General features: G+C 38.9%; 1 protein-coding gene across 1 annotated transcript in view; it reads left to right on the top strand.

The window, feature by feature from the left end:
- Positions 1 to 22,038, top strand: part of LOC309401940 (homeobox protein Mohawk-like) — a 188,594-nt gene that overhangs the window by 66,297 nt on the left and 100,259 nt on the right. The window contains exons 18-19 of the mRNA XM_081971321.1: positions 8,216 to 8,404; positions 9,180 to 9,401. Of these exons, the coding sequence (XP_081827447.1) occupies positions 8,216 to 8,404; positions 9,180 to 9,401 (411 nt within the window). The remainder of the gene's footprint in view (positions 1 to 8,215; positions 8,405 to 9,179; positions 9,402 to 22,038) is intronic.

The raw sequence follows: 22,038 nt of genomic DNA, 5'->3' as shown, positions 1-22,038 counted from the left end.
AAGTTACAGAAACAGTATAATAATATGCCAGAAAAATACACATTCTAATTTAGGAAACAAAATGCACAGATACAGGATAGGAGATACCTGGCTTGGTAACAGGATTTCTAACAAATGTCATAGAACAGACTGCAAACAGAATATGAGTTAGTAATACAATATGGCTGTTGCAAAAAGGCAAATGCAACTTTAGGCTGCATGAACACAATCACACACAGTATTATAGTTCTGTTTTATTGTGTAGATTTATCCTACCTCTCCAAAGTGCTGTTTTTTTTAATCATAGGTTCTCTAGAATTATATTAAAATGCTAAAAATCTCTTTTGCTGGTTAATTAAACTTTAAAGATTCACATTAGATTGATTTTTTCCCTACCTTATTGCTAAATTACTTTGCATCCTGTGTCAGTGCATTCTGTGTCTCTGAGTTGGTAAGATGCAGATAATATCATATTGACTTCCATAGTTAGGGATTTTAACTTGCATGGAATAACATGAACATATCTGGAATAATAATGCAATGCAATGCAGTACAGTACAATAGCAGAGTTGGAAGGGACCTTGGCAGGAAACCCTATACCATTTCAGACAAATGGCTATCCAAATCTTCTTAAAGACTTCCAGTGTTGGGGCATTCACAACTTTGGGAGGCAAGCTGTTCCACTGGTTAATTGTTCTAACTGTCAGGAAATTTCTCCTCAGTTCTAAGTTGCTTCTCTCCTTGATTAGTTTCCACCCATTGCTTCTTGTTCTGCCCTCAGGTGCTTTGGAGAACAGTTTGACTCCCTCTTCTTTATGGCAACACCTGAGATATTGGAACACTTCTATCATGCCTCCCCTAGTCGTTCTTTTCATTAAACTAGACATACCCAGTTTCTGCAACCATTCTTCATATGTTTTAGCCTCCAGTTCCCTAATCATCTTTCTTGCTCTTCTCTGCACTCTTTCTAGAGTCTCCACATCTTTTTTACATCTTTTTTACAACCAAAACTGAATGCAGTGTTCCAAGCGTGGCCTTACCAAGGCATTATAAAGTGGTATTAACACTTCACATGATTTTAATTCTATCCCTTTGTTTATGCAGCCTAGAACTGTGTTGGCTTTTTTGGCAGCTGCTGCACACTGCTGGCTCATATTTAAATGGTTGTCCACGAGGATTTCAAGATCCCTCTCACAATTACTACTATTAAGCAAGGTACCACCTATACTGTACCTCTGCATTTTGGTTTTCTTGCCTAAATATAGAACCTTACTTTTTTCACCATTGAATTTCATTTTGTTAGATAGTGCCCAATGTTCAAGTTTGTCAAGATCCTTCTATATCTTAAGCCTATCTTCTGGAGTGTTGGCTATTCCTGCCATCTTGGGGTCATCTGCAAATTTGATGAGTTCCCCATTTATCCCCTCATCCAAATCATTGATGAAGATGTTGAAGAGTACTGGGCCTAAAACAGAGCCTTGCGGTACTCCACTGCATACTTCCCTCCATGTAGATGCAATTCCAGTGAGGACTACACGTTGAGTGCGGTTGGTTAGCCAATTACAAATCCATCTGGTGATGATGCTGTTTAACCCACATTTTTCTATCTAGTAGTAGGTTATGGTCTACTTTAACAAATGCTTTGTTGAAGTCCAAGTAAATTATATCGACGGCATTCTTCTGGTCCATTAATTTTGTCACTTTGTCGAAGAATGCAATAAGATTAGTCTGGCATGACCTGTTATAAAATCAGGCTTTCAGTTTACTAATGATGTACTAAACTACATGTGCTAAAACTGACCAGTATTGTCTTTGTCTTAATGGGGAAATTTACATATGGGACAGGTGTGACTAAGACTAGATATTAAGTTTATATTTTTACTATTTTAATAAATATTACACGAAAGCTTCAGTTAATCAAAGTCAAGATGAATGGTGGAGATTAGAGTTTTTAGGTCCATCTGGTGATGATCAAAGTACATGGAATATTGTGTCTTAAATATAAGAGAAGTAAAGAGTATGAATTAGCTAATTAAATGAATAAAGAAAATAGATGTAAAATTAAGGATAAAATAGAACTGATTGAAGATTATCCTATCTTCTGGAGAAATGATGTTGTCAATCATTTAGTCTTCTCTAGCCCTCAGCCACTCTATGGATTAGTACTATGTGGAGAAATACATAAATGTAGGATCAATTGCATGAAAGAAGGAATGAAAGAGCTAATATATATATGTCCAAAGTATGAACTATTATCATCTAGTTTATATTGTACTTTAATATGTACATACTTTTTCCTATGCATAATATTGGAGATATATGGGTATGCTTTGATGTTCAGCTTTTTTTCTGTAAATTACATATTACATAATACATGCAATAATATTATAACTTTATTCTGCTTAATGGATTAGATATATAGTATTAGTCACACATGTTCTAAGAGTCATCTGAACTATATTTTGGATTTGTACACATTTTATATGGATGGCAGTTGATTTGCATATGAATTAAATCTTTAGTTATTTATTTAATGTGTACTAAACAAGAGTTAAGTCTATAGAGTTATTAATCATGCTTGATCAGAATGTCACATCTATAATCATTCTCTTGCATTGATCACATTATTATTATTTATACTAAGTTTTTACCATGACTACATCACTGAGAAAATAAAGCTGGATATGAAATATTCAACTTTGATTCATAAAACAAATTTAACAAGAAAGGTGTTTATCATTTCTGAAAAGGAATTATATTTAACGAACTTGCTAACTTATAAATTGAAAAGTTTTGTGAATACCAAATTCAGAGTATGCTTCCAAATTAGAAAATAGTTTATTTACTTTTTATTCATCTATTATATGTTTATCCATACACTGAATAAACATATTGAGGGTGAGGGGAGCAAGAACTATTTTGAATACAAATAAGCCATAGCAAATTTGGCAAAAGCAAAAATGGAAATGAGCAGCAAGTCAAAGACATGCACACTTCAAGAAATTGGATATTCTGTTTTGTATAAGAATAGTTACCAGAATTCTGATAAAACATGCACCACCTCCAAGAAATAGGAGATGGAAAGACACAGTGAAGCATCAATTGGATGGAAGGATGGAAATGTTAGGGTGTGTTGACACAAAAGAAGATGAGAAATTAATATAAGCCAGATACGCATGAAGGAAACTGAACAAGGTTAGAAAAAGGGAGCCAAAATATAAGTAATACCATGCCAGAGTCAGCAAGGGTAATATTTAGTTAGTTAAGCTGAAGACGAAAGACAAGGTATGTTCAAATGGTTATTGGCTTTCCCCCCGAATATCAGTACTATTTACACACTGTTGAATGGTACTCTACATATTCCTCCCACCTCCATAAGGTGGTCAACACTTCCTCCATTTGTCCAATGTAGGAAAACATGGCTAGCTGATGCTCCACCCTCTTTACCTTGCTCCTTGTTCATTCCATTTGCTTCACAGGACTAAAGAAAAGAAGAGGAAGAAGAGGGCAGGGCAGATATATATATATAGATATATGTATGTATGTATATGTATGTATGTATGTATGTATGTATGTATGTATGTGTGTTACAACCCCCTGGTATGCCCAAATATGGGAGGGAGCTCACTACTCCCCCTTTCTGTCATTCGGCTCATTACAGAAGACCATCCAGGCAGAAAACCATATTTTTATTTTTAATGTCTCCCTTTATTTATTTATCAGCACAAATACAACATGTATGTATGTATGTATGTATGTATGTATGTATGTATGTATAAAAATTTGAACCCCACCTTGATTATTTTTACAAACAACCCAAAGTGACAAACATATCCAACACATCTTCCTCCTCCTATTTTCCTCATAAGAAAAACCCAGGGAGCTGGGTTGGGCTGAGAGAGAATGACTGTCCACAGTCACCCAGCTGGCTAAGTAGGAATTGAACTCATGATCTCCTGCTTTCTAACCTGGTGCCTTAACCACTACACCAAACTGGCTCTCTTTTGCTCGGGAGGGGAATGGAAATCCCTGAACATGGGATGAATTGGGAGTTCTTGCAGTAAGTAACTGCCTGTCCCACATTGCAGAGGAAATGAAGCAAATTTAGCCTTATTATGTTTCATCGGAAGCCCATTAACGTCTGAAGAGAGAACATATAATTCTCATACCAATATGTATCAGCACTGCCCTCATGTTATAGAAGGGTCCAGACTTTGGGAATGGAAGCTAGAGCATGAAATTTGTATCTTTTAAGGTAAAGACTTTTTTTGCAAAATATTTATTAGGAAACATAGGAATTTATCACTGGGTTTGTTCCTCTTATCACTTGGGATTTTTAAAAATCTTACATAGGAATATGCAATACGCTTTCTATAGGCATTGCCCATTGAGTGTCAAACATTATAGGACTATTGAAACCTAAATTTGAGTTCTAGTCAAATGCTCCAAAATAGTATAAAAAGGAAAGGGGAGAATTGGTTTTTTTGAGGAGCAAAAACTAAATTTATTTTTTCTTTAAAAGACATCATTTTAAAAACTTGCTTTAAGGTTAGCAGCATCAACAGTTGGGCTGAATAGAGCCAAAAAGGATGTCATGGCAACACAATCCAAGCTCACCCATTTATGTTCTTTATCCCTTTCTTTAAAAATGTATATTCTGTATTCTGTGTATTCCTCATGCTTTCTGTATTCTTTATTTTTAGAGCTCTGAATTGATAAGTAAGCAAGGAATATGAAGTTTATATTTTCCAATATCCCTGAAGTGTTAAATAGAGAATAAAAGCTATGCTGCTTCTGCATTAATATAAGAATTTTGCCATTTCTGATATTGTCCTTCTCTATCTTAGACTTAGTAGGCAATAAGGATTCTACAAAGATACTAACAAAACTAGAGAGACATACTTACTCAGTATCAGAAAAAAAGAAAAACAGCTTCCTTTTGCCCTGTATCAAATGATTTAACTAGTAAAAGAATTGCCCTTTTAATTTTCTTTTATATTTTAAAGAATTTAAAGTGTGCTCATAACTATGGGAAATCACTGGAGTCAGTGGATCTCTAGTTGTCATCATTTGTCCCTCTTTTTAATTTTTATGTAATTATCATACACTGATTCTTATTTGAAAATGAACCATTTTTGGATAGTTTATGCAGGATTATATAAAAATACATGGAAAGTTGCAGAGTTGATTTGTAGAAATTACTGGATGCTAAGATTAAGGCAAATAATTTACAGGACCACTTCCTTACTGTCAAACTAGGGGAAAGAGCCAGGGTTATAATAAATGATACTTTGTGATTATGAGGAAGCTTTCCTCTTTCATCACAGTCAAACAGATCCAGGTGTACCTTGGCTGCCTGCATTGGCGCATTGAGGAATTAAAAGGCATGCTGCATGGGTAATAGAAGAGGATATCTGTATATCATGGCAAATGTTGTTCCTGCATAGCGCTAATGATTGTTTTGATGCAGTGGTAATGCATATATCAGAATTAATCGTGTGTAGGTGTGCTTAAAGAGCAGTATTGAGGCAACAGAATCTTCTTAGCAGAAGTAGATTTAGATTAATTAGCCGGTTAATTCAATAGCTACAAACCATAACGGTAGAAGTAATTGCTGTGACAGAGTGGAAGTATATTAGCCAATCTAAGCAAATAATTATGAAGAATTGCAGTGAAAAGTGTTCTGAGCTCTGTTGATGTTGGAAAGTCAATTTGTAGTCATGATACTACTTATTCCCTGTGGTGAATAATGTAAACATTAAAAAAAAATTCAGGGATTACAAAGTCTGCCTTGTTAGAAGAAGGTTGCCATGTTGATCCCCAAAGACTGATAGGTTCCAAAATGATTCAGGCACTTTTGAATGTGGATAGCAGTCTGGTAATTTTAACAAACAAAAACCTTTATTTAAGGCAATAAAAAAATTTTTTTTCACAATTTGCATATACAAAACAGTTTTAACAGTTATTTCAATTAACTAACTTTGTGGATTTTAAATACTTCATAAAGCTACAAATGAAGATCTAGTTTGTGGTAAGAAGAGCTATGTTTGACTGCCTGGGCACATGTAACTGACAGGTAGAGTATGTTATAAATCTGTAATCTAATTACTAAATCTTATGAAAGAAATACACATTTCAGCTATTAAAATTATTAAAAGCATATGTGCTAAATCTACAGTGAAGTTTGGGGCAAACAGAACTATATGTTTGTTTGTGAATAAATAGCTACTATAGTGATTCATGAAGGAACTCAGTATCAGGACATTAATCTTTCATTGGGCTCTTAGAATCTCAGAGAACTATACTTCCATTGAAAGAAGCAGATAATTGTTCTGATCAGAGCACTTTCTTATTACTGTATATAATAAATATACTTTATCTGACTTCATTTATATATTTCTTCTCATAGTTTTCAAATTATTTATTGTTCTTGTTTGCTGTCCCCATGTGACTGAAATGTAAACCTCCAAAACATTTAAGTTTTTAAGTACAGTAATATCTTGCCATTATCAAGTCTTCTTCAGTTCTTCTTATTGTTAACTAACCATCAAATCTCTTGTTGTGTTCTTACTGTTGTTAGAAATAATCTTGTCTAATATTAGAAAGTTGTTATATATAATATCTATGGTAAAATTGTTTTGTGTCTGGGTCTGTTTTTCATTTGGCAATATTCTTGTGTTAATTTCCCTGATTTTATCAAAATCATCCCATAAAAAAACTATTGTACTTTAGTTAGGATACCAAAAATACTCTACATTCTAAAGCTTATTTGGTATAAAATATTAGTAGGTGAATTTGTATTAATATATTGATATAAAGTCTTAGTAGGTGAATTTGTATATTCATGGCCAGATATAAATGTTTCAACTGATACTTAGCATGTGAAGGTAATAGAAAACATATTTTTATTTTGAAACATTAAAAAAGATACTTTAAAACAATAAGTAAATCTAATAAATTAAAGGCTGTAAACGAAAGATCTTAACTGAGCGTATAACATTTGAAAATAAACTAAAATCAAATATAAGATAAAATTGAGTTAATGATAAAATGATGAGAAGTACATGTATTTCAGATTAACTCTATCTTGAGCCTTTTCTGTGTATAATTGACTTTAGCTTTTGCAAGCTGAGACACAGACAATAAATGCATTAAATTAACAGAATTAGTACATACCTTTTTAGCTGTTATTACCTAACAATAATATTTTTAAGGACAAAAGAATGAATGAGTTGTTCTGATCTGTGGCAATTGTACTAAATCTTAATGAAACTTAAAGTATTGTACATAAAATATTTACTATAATGTTTGTATCAGTGTTAAATCATATGTATTCATGTTCCATAATGGTGAAGTCTTTATAGGTAGAAAGTATTAACCTTCATTATAGAACTCATTTTGTATGGCATCAGTCTGGACTAACAAAATATTGCTTCAGAATTATATTCCTCAGATGTGCACATAGTCTTTTCCAAGATGGTTGGCTCACATATTAATTACTTACTTTATGTTATAAGCTCATTTTCTTATGTAACAGTGTTTTATGAAATGCAGAAAAGACATGCTGAATTTTCTCTTTTTTCCTACCCTCCTGTAAATGGACTTTAAGATGGTTTCCTTTAAAATGGTAGGCAATGGAATTGGACAAGGACAGGTTCTCCAGAAGAAATCATAGTCCACAGAGGATTCTTGGTAACTCAGGTTTATTTGCACAGCCACACCATCACATTTTTGGGCAAAAGCAACCAGAGTTGATAAATTACCTTTGACATCTTAAGCTTTCTAAGATGCTCCAAATGGAAAATACTACTGATTTTTTTGATATGCTTTTATCTGTAAGGATATAATGTTTATAAACAGCGTACCTTTTCAAAGCAGGATTTAGTTTGTAAGAGTTCAGACTAATATGAAATGTACAGTTATGATTCTGAAGCATGAAAGAGATACAACACTTTAGAATTTTGGCAGATAAGTATGTTTTTCATGGTATGTTCATTTGAAAAGCAGTAGCTGTAATGATCTTCTGGTCTCATAAATCACATGCAACCCAGAGGTGCAATTCTGAAGTACATAGACTACCATACTTTAGAAGGTAGAAAGTAATGATGTCTGCCATGATGCTAGAAAAACCTGATCATCTATGAAGAACATATTTCTGTCATCACTAAGTGCTGAGATCTAGTTATAAAATTGCTCACAGAAATAAAATGTTATAATTTGTCTTGTTTTCACTTAGGATGCTGGTGAAATGGTTCGTTCATTTGTTGGTGGTTTGGAACTAATTGTTAATCTTTTAAAATCTGAAAATAAAGAAGTTTTGGCAAGTGTGTGTGCTGCAATCACCAACATAGCAAAAGATGAAGAGAATTTAGCTGTTATAACAGATCATGGTGTTGTTCCTTTATTATCCAAATTAGCAAATACAGTAAGTGAAACTTTGTTCTTGTTGCTAATATTCTGGAATACACTTTATGATGTCATATTATAACTTCTGCAGTTAAAGATCAAACATTATTTCAAAATCTTCATACTCTGAAGGAAAAACTGGACAACTTCCTCACACATCTCAACAGCCTACACCCCAAAATACAATTTACTATGGAAATAGAAGCTAACAACCAACCTCCCTTTCTGGATATCCTAATCTACAAAAAACCCAATGGCTCCCTAGGACACACCATCTACCGGAAAAAAACACACAGCAACCACTATTTAAATATACAATCCCATCACCACACACACACCAATATTTATAGAAAGATGGCAGCTCCAATCACGCTTTGCTTCCACAAGCACGAAGCCAAAGGCACCAGCCTGAAGATGGCGAGTGGGACCTCGTCGAAACGTCGCCATGATACTCTCAATCTTACACGGGAAAAGACCGAATATGCCAAGACCTGCATACCTGTACTCGTGAAAATCTACGAAAACATGCATGCATGCATGCATGCATACATACATACATCATACATACATACATACATACATACATATATATATATATATACACACACACACATATACATACATACATACATACATACATACGATGTTAATAACCAATAAAGCATTAAGAACAAAGAAGCCAACCTTTTTAAAGCTCCTTTCATATTTTTAATAGCTGCTGTTATGTGAAGTGTCTTTCATTAAGACATTAAGGGATATATTTTTATTATAATTTATTTTTCCTTTTGGTTTAGAACAATGACAAATTAAGACGGCATTTAGCTGATGCCATTTCTCGCTGCTGCATGTGGGGAAGTAACAGGATTGGTTTTGGAGATACCAAAGCTGTTGCCCCTTTGGTACGTTATCTGAAATCAAGTGATCCAGAAGTTCACCGAGCTACTGCACAAGCATTGTATCAGCTGTCAGAGGATCCCAACAATTGCATTACCATGCATGAAAATGGAGTGGTGAAGGTAAGATAGCTAGCTCTTTTGTTCATCTTTGTGGTCCAATGCACTTAGGTAAATGACTATCAGAAATTACCTTCTCTACGGTAGAATTCAAATTGCACAATATTCTTACTCCTAGGCACTTAACAATGTTCTCTCTATGCCTATCTTCTTGGCATTGTATACTTAATGTAGTATACGTTTTATGTTAGCTTTAACCTTTTTAGTTTCTCTGCATGTAACTAGAAAAAAAAATGTGGCCCTGCTATCCCTCAGAATTCCTCATTCTCCATGGCGCTGCTTGGAGAGTCCAAGAAAGGGTTAACACAGCCTATCTGCCCAAGGACTGAGTTGATTTTTTCCCCTGGTCACGCCTCCTTTGCCTCCTTAGGATCAGTTTTAAAAACTCAGTCCGCCCGATAGGACGTAATTGGGGAGTTCCCAGTCTTTGGACAGATACGCTGGGTTCCCCAAGAATAATCTGTTATTGTAGGTTAGAATAGAAATTAGGATTTTTTCCCCTTTATTTGTTTATTTCTTTATTGCTGATTCGGCTTTTGTTTTATATTAGAAGTGATTGTGGTTGTACAGAGGCAAGGAGCCCACCTGCTGCGCTTGCGGTGCAGGAAATCAGCTGTGACCACTGGTCTGGCGGCTGGCGGCGAGTGCGGGGACGGTCGAAGCTTCGACGCGCGCCCAGCCGCTTCATAAGGAGATTTTCGGCAGGATTTCTCCTTCAGTGGCATCCCTGTTGGCTCCGGAGGTGGCGGCGGACATTTTGAAAGTGGCGCTTTCCAACGGCCAAATTAGGCGCCTGGTTGCATTTCTGGCCTTTTTAAAGCACGGGAAAGTCGTGGCGGCCATTTTCTCTGGCTAGTCTTTCAAGCAGCAGCAAGGCAAAGCTCTCCGACTCTCCGCACCTCTCCGCCTCTGCGCAGATCGCTGCAGAGGGTTTGAAGTGTCCTGTTCGGGTCACTGGCAGTACTGGAGCCCTTCTATTGGCCCTTCGACCTGAAGGGGCGGCTGTGGAGTGTCCTGGTGTCTCATTCCAGCCTCCAGAAATTTCCTGGATCGGCAGACGCTCAGGAGCCGGCTGGCTAGCATCAATTGCCCTTCTCCAATGGCTGAACTGTTCTCCACCTGTGCAAGCATGGCAGATGAAGGTTTGGAGCAGAGGGACGAACTGGCAGGGCCATCTGCTAAGCGCAGTAGGCCAGATCCCTCGGGCCAAGGGAGAAGGGGTGGAAAGGGCAGGGTGCAAGTCTTCCCACAGCTCCTCAGGAAATAAGGGCCCCAAGCACCTAGGGGATAGGAGGCTTGAGGGCTCCAAAGAGCAGCCTAGTAAGGCCCAGGCCCTTCATCCTCCTCAAACCTGTGAGGCTGAGCTGGGTTCTGCCTTAACCAGACAAGAGAGGGAGGACTCTCTCTCTAATCAGGGGGATCAATCTCCTTCTATCAGTGGTAGGGATTCCCTGTCTGGCTCTCCTGCTGCTTCACTGGGTTATCCAGATTCCCCCAGTTCCTCTGTAAGGGATGATTTGGAGTCTTTCCATGGTTGCCTCCACATGGAGGGACCTTTGGCTCCTGCTCACTCTGCGAGGGGTGGAGTCTCTTCTAGGCCCAGGCCTGTTGAGGACAAGGGCCCAGCTATTTTGGCAGAGATGAGGGAGATCATTACTCAGGCCATATCTCAAGGGGTGGTTGAGGCCTTGCGCCAAAAGGAAAGTAGAAGGGGTAAGGCCCCAAGGGCTGCCTCTTCCCAGGCGGCTGGTAGGAGTCGCGAGCCTGGTTCTCCAGGTACTTCTATTACCACAGAGGTATCAACGTGGGAGGAGGAAACTGTAGATGAGTTTCAACTTTCGGAGGATGAGGATATGCCCCCCGATAAACCAGCCTTCACTGGTTTGTTCAAACCTTCCTTGTTTAAAGCCATCTTACACAAGGCCAGGACCTCTACGGAGTTAGGTACCAAACCTAAGGATAAGGCCGCTATCCCAATTCCGCAGGACCTTAAGGTGGGCCTATTTATTTAGTGAGACCACCCCAGATCCGGAACTTATTCCAGTTCCTGTTTATGGATGTGGTACAGCGCCAGTGGGTGCAGCCGGGGACTCTGGCCAATCCCAGTGGCGCGGACAAAACCTTGTTCCCTCTGGAACAGAAGTTAGAGGATGTACTAAAGATGCCTGAGGTGGATGCCCCGGTGGTTTCTCTGACCTCCAATTCTTCCCTTCCAGCTGACCTGTTAGAAGGTTTGAAGGCGGAGGATAAGAGGTCTGAAAAGGCCTGTCATAAGACACACCAGGTGGCTGCCTGGACGATCAAGGCATCCACCTCTGCCTCCTTCTTCACGCCAATTGCTGCGCCAATTGAGATCCAAGCCTCCCTCTGAGGCATCTTGTTGGCGTCACGATCTGGACAAAATAATTACTGCCATAGAATATTCTGCTGACGCTTCCCTGACTGCTGCAAAGTTTGCATCCAGGGCGCTGGCCTCCAACGTGACCTCACGTCGCTTGCTATGGCTCCGGCACTGGCAAGCAGACATGAAGGCCAAATGGAAACTGGCCTCTGCACCCTTCAAAGGGAGGTTTCTCTTGGGGGATGCATTAGAAAAGTTTGTGATTGAGCCGAAGGACAAACAAAAGGTCCTTCCGTCTACCTTTAAAAAGAATGAGAGGAAAGGTTCTGGGTCCTTCAGGAAACAGGCCTTTCAAGCTCAGGACAATGCCCAGCCCTCCACCTCTTCCTATCCCTATCAGAGATCCTACAGCCAGTCTAATGACAGGGCACAGGACAGGGGCAACTTCAACCCCAGGGGTAGACAGCACAACCAGGGTTCCTTTCGAAAGCCTTTTCGAGGGGGCTCCCACAACCGGCAGTTCAGACGTGGCAAGTGACCACCACAGCCCCACTCCCATCGGAGGCCGCCTGCAACTTTATGCAGACCGGTGGGAGGAGATCACCATGGATTCGTGGATTCTAAACACCATCAGGAGGGGGCTGACACTGGAATTTCTATCGTTTCCGCCCCGAACATTTATTCGCTGCCCTCTGGCAAGAATCCCGTAAAAAGATCCCTCATGCAAGCAGAGATCGATCATCTTCTGCTAATAAACGCCATAGAGCCCGTTCCTCCTAGCAGGTAGGGAGGGGTTTTTACTCCATTCTCTTCCTGGTCCCCAAGAGCTCAGGGGGGTGGAGGGCCATATTAGATCTGAAGCACCTGAACCGGCATCTGGCCTACAAGCGCTTCAAGATGCAGTCCCTCCAGTCCATCCTAGGCTGCATAAGGCGAGGCGACCTGCTCACCTCCTTCGATCTCAAGGAGGCGCATCTACACGTGCCGATTCATCCAGCCCACAGGAAGTTTCTTCGACTGCTACAACGGAAGACACTACCAATACAGGGTGCTACCGTTCGGACTTTCATCGGCACCCAGGACGTTTACCAAGCTTCTTGCAGCTGTGGTGGCCCATCTGCGCAAGCTTCCCATCTGTCTGGAGTGCTACCTCGACAACATCATCATCCACTCAAGGAGTCGGTCACAAGCGGTGAAGGACGTAAGTGTCATCATTCGCATCTTGCAGTACCACGGGTTCTCTGTAAACGTAGAGAAGAGCCACCTGGTGCCTGCCACACGCATCCAGCACCTGGGTGCCATAATAGACTCGGTCTCATGCCAAGTATTCCTGTCTCTAGACAGGCTACACAATCTCAGGAACAGGATTCGACAGTGTCGCATAGCTACAGCCTTGCCGATTGTCCAGCTATCCCAGTTGCTGGGGATCATGATATCTTGCCTCCATGTGGTTCCCTGGGCTCGTCTTCATGCCAGGGAATTGCAATGGTTCCTCCTGCCAATGCAGAGGGAGAAGGCGACCAACTCGACCAGGAAGGTTCGGCTCCCGCTGAAGGTGTCCCGTTCCCTGAGATGGTGGCAGTCAAAGGCGGTGGAAAAGGGCTGTCTGTTCAAGGAGCCCAACAAAATTGTTGTGACAACAGATGCCAGCCTCTTCGGTTGGGGCGCACATTGCCAAGGTCAGCTGGCACAAGGCAGGTGGTCATGTGCGGAGGCGGCCCGAAACATCAATTGATTGGAGCTGAGAGCTGCCAGACTTGCTCTGAGATGGTTTTGGAGCCAACTGAGGGGTCACCACGTGCTACTGCTTACGGACAATATCGCCACAAAGGTGCACGTGAACCGGCAGGGTGGCACCCACTCCAGGAGACTCATGGCAGAAGCAGAAGCCTTGGGTCGTTGGGCAGACATCCACTTAGCATCGCTGAGGGCAGATCACATCTCCGGCAACAGCAAGGTAAGTGCGGATTGGCTGAGTCGTCAGACACTCAACAACTCGGAGTGGAGGCTGCATCCGGACCTGTTCGATCGGATTGTGAGGCGGTTCGGTCTTCCGCAAGTCGACCTGTTTGCGACGGCAACAAACACCTGCAGAGGTTCTTCTCACGATACCAGTCGACTGAGGCGGAGGGGACGGACGCCCTGAGGTCCAGGTGGCCTCCGGGGCTGCTGTACGCGTTTCCGCCCCTACCTCTAATTCCGCAGGTAATCACCAAGCTTCTGACGGAGGGGGCGGAGCTCATCCTGGTGGCACCGTATTGGCCCAGGAGGTCTAGGTTCGCGGATCTGACCGATCTTTCCGTGGAGAGACCATGGAGGATTCCCCCAGAGAAGGTGGTCCTGACCCAAGGGGCAATCATTCATCCAGAGCCCCAGTGGCTTCAGCTAGCCGTTTGGCGCTTGAGGGGCAGCTCCTGAAGGATCTGCGTCTCTCGGACAAGGTCATCCAGACAATTCAAGCTTCCAGACGTCCAGCCACAACTCGCATATATGAAGCGACGTTGTCTGCATTTTCAGCTTGGTGCAAGCAGCGGAGCATTGTTGACGTTGAGGCGTCCGTGCCTCAGTTACTGGACTTCCTCCAGGCTGGATTGGACAAGCTTTTGGCGCCTGCAACTCTCCGGCGGCAGGTCGCGGCCTTGTCTACCATTCTGGCGAGACACCACCCTCAGTCCTTGAGTCATCACCCCCAGGTCAAGAGTTTCCTGAAAGGGGCTTCTAATTTACGACCTCAAGCGGTGCATAGATACCCGACCTGGAACTTACCGTTCGTTTTGCAGGCATTGACCTCTGCACCCTTTGAGCCTTTGAGAAAGGTTTCTCTGCGTCATCTGACTCTCAAAACCGCTTTTCTGATAGCGGTAACCTCAGCTAGACGGGTGTCAGAGATTGCGGCCTTCTCTGTCAGGGAAGAGCTTTGTATCATCCACCCGGAACGTGTCATTTTGCGTCTGGATCCAGCCTTCTTACCGAAGGTGAATTCTCATTTCCACAGAGCTCAGGAGGTGATACTCCCGAACTTCTGTCCCAAACCTCAGCACCCCAGGGAGCGCTGCTGGCACAAGTTGGATGTGCGGCGTGCTGTTCGGATCTACTTGAAAAGGACTAAGGATCTCAGACACTCTGAGGCCTTCTTTGTGTCTTTTCAACCGGGGTCGTTGGGGCGCAAGGTTTCTTCATCAACCATTGGGCGCTGGCTAAGGGCCTGCATCAAGATGACTTACGAGCACCAAGGCAAGACAGTTCCGGCTCGGGTGACGGCCCGCTCCACAAGAAGCGCGGCCACGACTGCAGCATGGGCGACCCAGGCGTCTATCCTGGACATTTGCAGAGCTGCGACGTGGGCTTCCCCCACGTCTTTCATTAGAAATTACAAGACAGATTCCTTTGCCTCAGCCGAAGCCTCCTTTGGGAGAAGAGTTTTACAGCAAGTTCTTGAGGCTCCGGCCAGTAGTGACATTTCCCGCCCTGGGACACTATAGCTTGGGTATGTCCCTTCCTTGGACTCTCCAAGCAGCGCCATGGAGAATGACCGTTGTCTTACCTGAACGGTCATTCTTGGGGCGCTGCGGGAGAGTCCAAGACCCGCCCAGGGTTGATAGGTTACTACGTGACTGTTCCATGCAGTTGAAGGCGATTGGAGCTTCCTCGACGGTCAAGACCTCGTTTTTAAAACTGATCCTAAGGAGGCAAAGGATGCATGACCAGGGAAAAAAATCAACTCAGTCCTTGGGCAGATGGCTGTGTTAACCCTTCCTTGGACTCTCCCGCAGCGCCCCAAGAACGACCGTTCAGGTAAGACAACAGTCATTCCATTGTAAGTTAGCTAAACTATATTGCACTTTGCCTCACAGCAATATTATCACACTTGAATGTCTGAATAGATGTAATTAATAATTACTAAAATAATTTTATAATTGATTCAAAGGCTTAAAATCATGTTACATAACATTCAACTTTGGAAAACGCAAAATAATGAATAAGTCCTTTTATTCTACTTCAATAAGAAAAATGGACTTTTATAGTATACATGTAACTGATTTTTAAAACTTTTTACAATCTGAAAACCTCAGTTTCTGGCACCAGATAGGATGGCAATTTTCCATACTGTTTGAAATTGATCTTTAATATGTGGACTAATCTTAAGTCTTTTTCACTAAGGAATTAGAAAAATTTATTTTAATTTTATGGAAATTAGTCACGCTAGAATATGGACCTATTTATATAGGTAACATTCTCTATTTAATTTGAATGCTTTCATGCCTCTTTTTGCTTGCTTTATAAAGTTAGTTGTATGCTGCATATAATATGGGAACCTTTTTTTGCAATAAAACATACCAATAGCTATGAGCATTGCATAATAATGGACAGATAGTGGTGCTGCTGTCCTATGTACTAACAATATTGATAAGTAGCAGTGATTTATCATCAGGCTGTGAAACAGATGGATAGTTAGCTGCAAGAATTGATGGAGCAATAAAACTATAGGAATACAAATTATACATAGAATAATCATGTCTCATGCCTAAAAAGACCTCTTTTTAATTCAGGATTCAGTAGATGGCAGAAGCAAATGACTGTCTTATCTTAAAAAAACTAAGCAGGGTAATATTTGGTTAGTACTTAGATGGGAAACTAGGAGAAAAATCCTAGGATTGTAGCTTAGACTAGAAAATCAAGAAATCAGATGGCAAATATGTCAAATCAATGGCAAATCCTTTTTACATTTTCTGGAGAACATTATATATGTGGTGTGTGTGTGTGTGTGTGTGTGTATCTCAATCACAAATCAAGCTAAATTTCTTAGAATTTTTGCCTTCTATGTTGTCATATATTTTTGTTCAAGTTTATAACACATCCTAGGATTTTTCTCATAGTCTCCCATCAAGATTTCATAGTAATGAGGATAGAAGACAAACTCTACCATTGCTTATGCTTTTGAGGGGAGCTGTTGCACAATTATAATTTGGCGGAAAGAAGTACAGAGTATTACAGCAAGATATTTTTAGCAACTTCTTGGTATTTTATTAATGCTTCCTTTAAACAGTGGGATGTCTTGAATAATACTCCTAGTTTTTCATACTTTATCTACCCGTTTCCTTTTTTAAAATTCTCATACCACAACTGGAATGTTGGTGTCTGCATTATTGCTAGATTCATTGTAGATAGTGATTAGTTTAGTAGTTGTTGAGGATCATGGCTTGTGACTATTAAGCAGTTTAAATCTGTCTATCCATAAATAAAACCACTGTGACCAAGTTCATGACTTCCAATGTACAGAAAAAACTTTCTAATACAACCCAGTGCTTCACATTCATTAAAACAGATTGATGGTCACTGACCAAGTCTGGTCACTGACAACATGTTTAATTAAACCAATTCAATATTCATCACTATTGAATATTGTTTTCAGTATTCAAGATCAGCTCTGAAGATTTTACAATCTTTTTGCTGCTGCCATTAAGCGAATCACCACAATTGTTAAATAAGTACTGCAAATATTAAACAAATGCAGCCTCCCATTAATCTTGTTCATCCAGAACCACCTGGGAAGGGAATAAATATCAATCACATGATCCCAGCACATTGTAACCATCATAAATACACATCAGTTGCCAAGTACATGAATTTTGAGCACGTGACTACAGGAATGCTGTGAAGATCATAAGTACAAGAACTGGTAGTAAGTCCCTTTTTTCAGCTCTTGTAACTTTGAACGGTCATTATATGAATGGTTGAGGGTTGACGACCAGGTGTACTTCTAACAGACTTAATCTTTAATTCATTCAAATATTGTGATAGAATTTGAATTATTTTTATTTTTTCTTTGTCCTATTGCACAGAGTTCTTCAAGGCTTTAACAAGAATCTTTTGTAAATATAATAGGAAAAATTGTTTAGGTCTAGGATACTCCTTTGGATTATCATTTGTATTCCCCTTTTAAAACTTCACCAATTTGTTTTGTAGATCCAGTGCCAGTCAGTCAATCAGTCAAATGTTTATTACCGTCAAAGACCAGTACAAGTAGATCCATTGGAACATACTTTTCCAAATCATTTTTGAGCTGTCAATTGTAAATCTACTTTTGATACCATCTTTATCTTGTCAGAATAAATTTGTTCTACAGGTCATTTCTTCAATAACATCTACAGTATAACCTATGTATAGAAGCAGATAACATTATTGACATTGTTAATATTGTAGCTACTAATTCATGACTGCATTGTTCCAAATCTCTTTCAGCATTTTCACTGTAAAAAAATTTCATCGTAAAAATCCATTGTAAACATGGATTTTATAGGCTTGTACCTTTTTCCAACATTTCCAACATTTTGGGGGGCTATTTGAGATTTTAGCTAACCTTGTTGGTGCCAGGTGCCATCTGTAAAACATTTTGTACTGGTTTTCCTTGTATGCAACTGATAGTGTCATTTTTAAGTTTGTTCCCCAAAATGTTTCCCATTTATCTAATTCAATATTATAGCCAAAGTTCTGTGCCATTTTATCATTTGTTCTTTCATTTCCTCTTCCATTTTATGCTTCAGGAGAAATTTGTATATTCTCCCTATCATCTTTCTATCTGAGCTTTGAATTATTTTATCCAATCGTGTGGTTCTGTTTCAATATCATATAATTTAGTATCATTATTGTGTTTACTTTTGATTTGCAAGTAGGTTAGCCAGTCAACTTTCATGTTTTGTTCTGCCAATTCTTCAATTGTTTTTAAATTTCCCTGTCCGTCAATTAAGTCTCTGTATCTTAGCATTTTATTCATATCTGTAAAATTTGGATGGATCGTCCTTTCCGTCAGTGATAGCCAATTCGGGATTTTCACATAGTGGATTTTTTTGCAATAACGCTCTTCTAATTAAATGTTTTTGAAAGTATTTGTGCATTTTATTTTTATCATCCCATAGGAATGTATGCCAGCCTGCTTGCAAATCATGGCCTTCTAAGATCAAAATTCTTTTATTCTTTAGCTCTATCCAATCCTTCACCCATGTTATTGTTACTGCTAATGTGTATAATTCACAATTTGGTAATGCTAAACCTCCCCTCTCCTTGCTGTCTTGCATTGACTTTAGTTTAATCCTCACTTTTTGTCCTTGCCAAATGAACCTAACGTTATCTTGCTTAATTCTTGAAAGAAAGTTTTATCCGGGTTAATAGGTGCGGCTTGCAACAAGAATAAGATTCTTGGTAAAATATTCATTTTGACTGTGGCTATGCGTCCCATTAGTGATAGCTGAATATTTTACCAGCTTTCTAAATCTTTATTTGTGTCACTAGTTTATTATAATTATCGTCTTTAATGGTGGAACATTTTGCCAACACCCAGATCCCCAAGTACTTCACTTTCTTAGTTATTTGCATTCTGGTTGCTAATTCCAGTTCCTCTTGCTTTTTTGTCATGTTCTTGGTTATCATTTTTGTTTTGCCTTTATTGATTTTTAGTCCTGCCACTTTGCCATATTCTTCTAATTTTTGAATTAATTTCAGACTGGATTCTAATGGATCCTCTAGAACAAATACTAAGTCATCAGCGTAGGCCTGGGCCTTATATTCTTCATTTTTGAGTCTCAAACCTTTTATTCCTTGGTCCTTGCTAATTTCATTTAATAAAATTTCCAGAGTTAATATAAACAGCAAAGGAGAGAGGGGGCATCCCTGTCTGACTCCCTTTTTTATTTTGATCTTCTGTTAGTTCTTTGTTCATCAGAACTTTGGCTGTCTGACTGTTATAAAGTTTTTCTATCATTTTTGTAATTTTTTCTCTGAATGTCATCCTACCTGATAGTGTTATAAATTTCCAAATTACGTTGTCAAATGCTTTTTGTGCATCAAGGAAAACCAGTACCATTTGCTTTTCTGGATGCGCCTCATAATATTCTATTATGTATAGGATTTTTATTTTTCCTTGAAACATATTTCTTTTCTCTTTTCTTTAAGTTTAGTTTGCATTAGATTTGCTATTATAATAATATATATATATATATATATATATATATATATATATATATATATATATATATATATATATATATATATATATATATATATATATATATATATATATGCACAAATACAACACAATTATAAAAAGGCAACATTAAAAATAAAAAAATATGGTTTTCTGCCTGTATGGTTTTCTGTAATGAGCCGAAGGACAGAAAGGGGGAGTAGTGAGCTCCCTCCCATATTTGGGCATACCAGGGGTTGTAACACATACATACATACATACATACATACATACATACATACATACATACATACATACATACATACATATATATCAGACATGGGAAATATTCCATGAAGCTGACAAGTACATTTAGTATACATCATTTTTTAAAAAAAATAATAACATGTGAGATATGTTATTTCCAGTCTAATTCCTAGTAAGGAACAATAATTTTGATGATTTTATTATTGTTCTTAATCTCCCCTTTGGCAACTTTTTCATTTAGGAACATTTGGGGGTGGGGGAACCCTGTATGTTGGCATCTTCTACTTGGCATGTTCTGAATATCTTTTAGTTTTCTAAAAAGAAGCCTGTCCCACTAAGCTGTAGGTTTGTTGGAGCAGTTCAACAGAAGCTGTGCCCTGCAGCTCTTTTAGTGGTAAATGAGCCATTTCAAATAAGTGGAGCTGCAGCCAATGTATGCAGAAGGAATCATTAAAGCATTTTTAAATAGATAGTTTTGAAGGTTCAAAATGTATAAACAAGGTATGCTAAACCCTAACATATACTCTGAATTTTAATGGAAAAGGTTGTAGCTCTTTGACTCTTCCAACTTTAACAGAATTTGCCAAAAAACCAAAGAATCTGGCATGAGCCATAGATAACAGTTCCATCTTTCATCTAGGTTTCTCTTCTGTATTTATCTTGCTTTAGAGAATGCAGGGAATGTCCTTTTTTCTGACTTGGCACTTTTATCCAAACCACAGAAAATACATTGAACAGCTTCTTGCAATTGTCTAAAAACAAATTCCAGTTCAGGAGACTTTGTAGAAAAGTCAGGCTGGGATCCAGAGATCCCAGTGCACAACTGGAAAACATTTCTACACATCCATAGAGGACTCACTGATTTTCCATACAGCCACAGAAAATCCCCTGGTCCACATATGTAGCTTTTTAGGAGCAAAGAGGAATGTTAGCTATAAGAAAACCCACTATGCAATAGGCATGCCCATCTCAATTAACCTGAGGAAGGTGAAAAGCAAAACTCTCCAAGAAATACTATTTGTAAACAGTGCTACCTTAAAATATAATTGTACCGCTAATAAAATGAATTTCTTTTCACTGGCAGATAGCAGACTGAGCACACTGAGGCAAGGTGCCAGGTAATTATTTTTGGCAATGAGCTGAGCAAAAATAGTTTCCTTGAGGGGAAAAAAGAGCATTCACAGAAGCTAAACATAAGAAAAAACAATAATAATGTATTTCAGACTTCTTGACTAGCCTTTTTTGGCAATTATTAAAAATATGATACATATCTGCCTGAAAACAGCAAGTTTAATTTTACCAATTAGCTGAATATTGTATGTATTGAATTAAAGCTCTGGCAGCTGGCTGTAGTAATTAACCATCAGAACACGCTTGTCAATATCTTCTTTCAAAATGACTTACTGGGTTCTTGGTAAGATTCCTACAGACACTAGATTTTACCATTTATTTGATAGTACATCATATTATAGGATATTTTTACACATTTCAAATGTTTGTTTGTTTTTATGTACCGAAAGCAGCTGTTAGACATTTAGTTTTATACAAAGGAAACTGGCGAAGGAACAGGTTTTATTTTTTAGAAAAATTCTTCATGCCTTTGTAGATGCAGAAGAAAGGAAGGAATGCATTTCATTCCTTGTTGCTTCTTTGCCGGCTTGTTGTTTGGCAACTCCGAGAAAATGATGGATGTACATTTATTTGCAGTCTTTCGGTCATGCAACATCTTTAAAAATCTTCAGTCTTGGATGAGTGTTGAAATGTAGCAGCTGGTAGGGCAATTTAGGGCTGAATAAGGCCACAAGATGGATTTTGCAATGCTTCCTTTCAGAATTAATCTACAGATGGCAGAATTTTCTCATAATATTTGTGATCCCTTAAAGTTGGAAGTCTGCAATACCTGAATTTGACTTTTTTTCAATTTGTCAATTTTGCATAAATTTTAATGATTTTTTTCCCTTTTCCTTTTTTTAGTATCAGGATTTTTTGATGTCATAATTTTGTTTATACATATTGCAGGGTCAAATACATGGTTGTTGATTATGTGCCATCAAATCAATTTTGAATTTTAT

Source organism: Natrix helvetica (genome assembly GCF_964273705.1).
Source record: "Natrix helvetica genome assembly, chromosome: Z".
NCBI classification, from domain to species: Eukaryota; Metazoa; Chordata; class Lepidosauria; order Squamata; family Natricidae; genus Natrix; species Natrix helvetica.
This window is presented reverse-complemented; position numbering and strand designations above follow the sequence as displayed.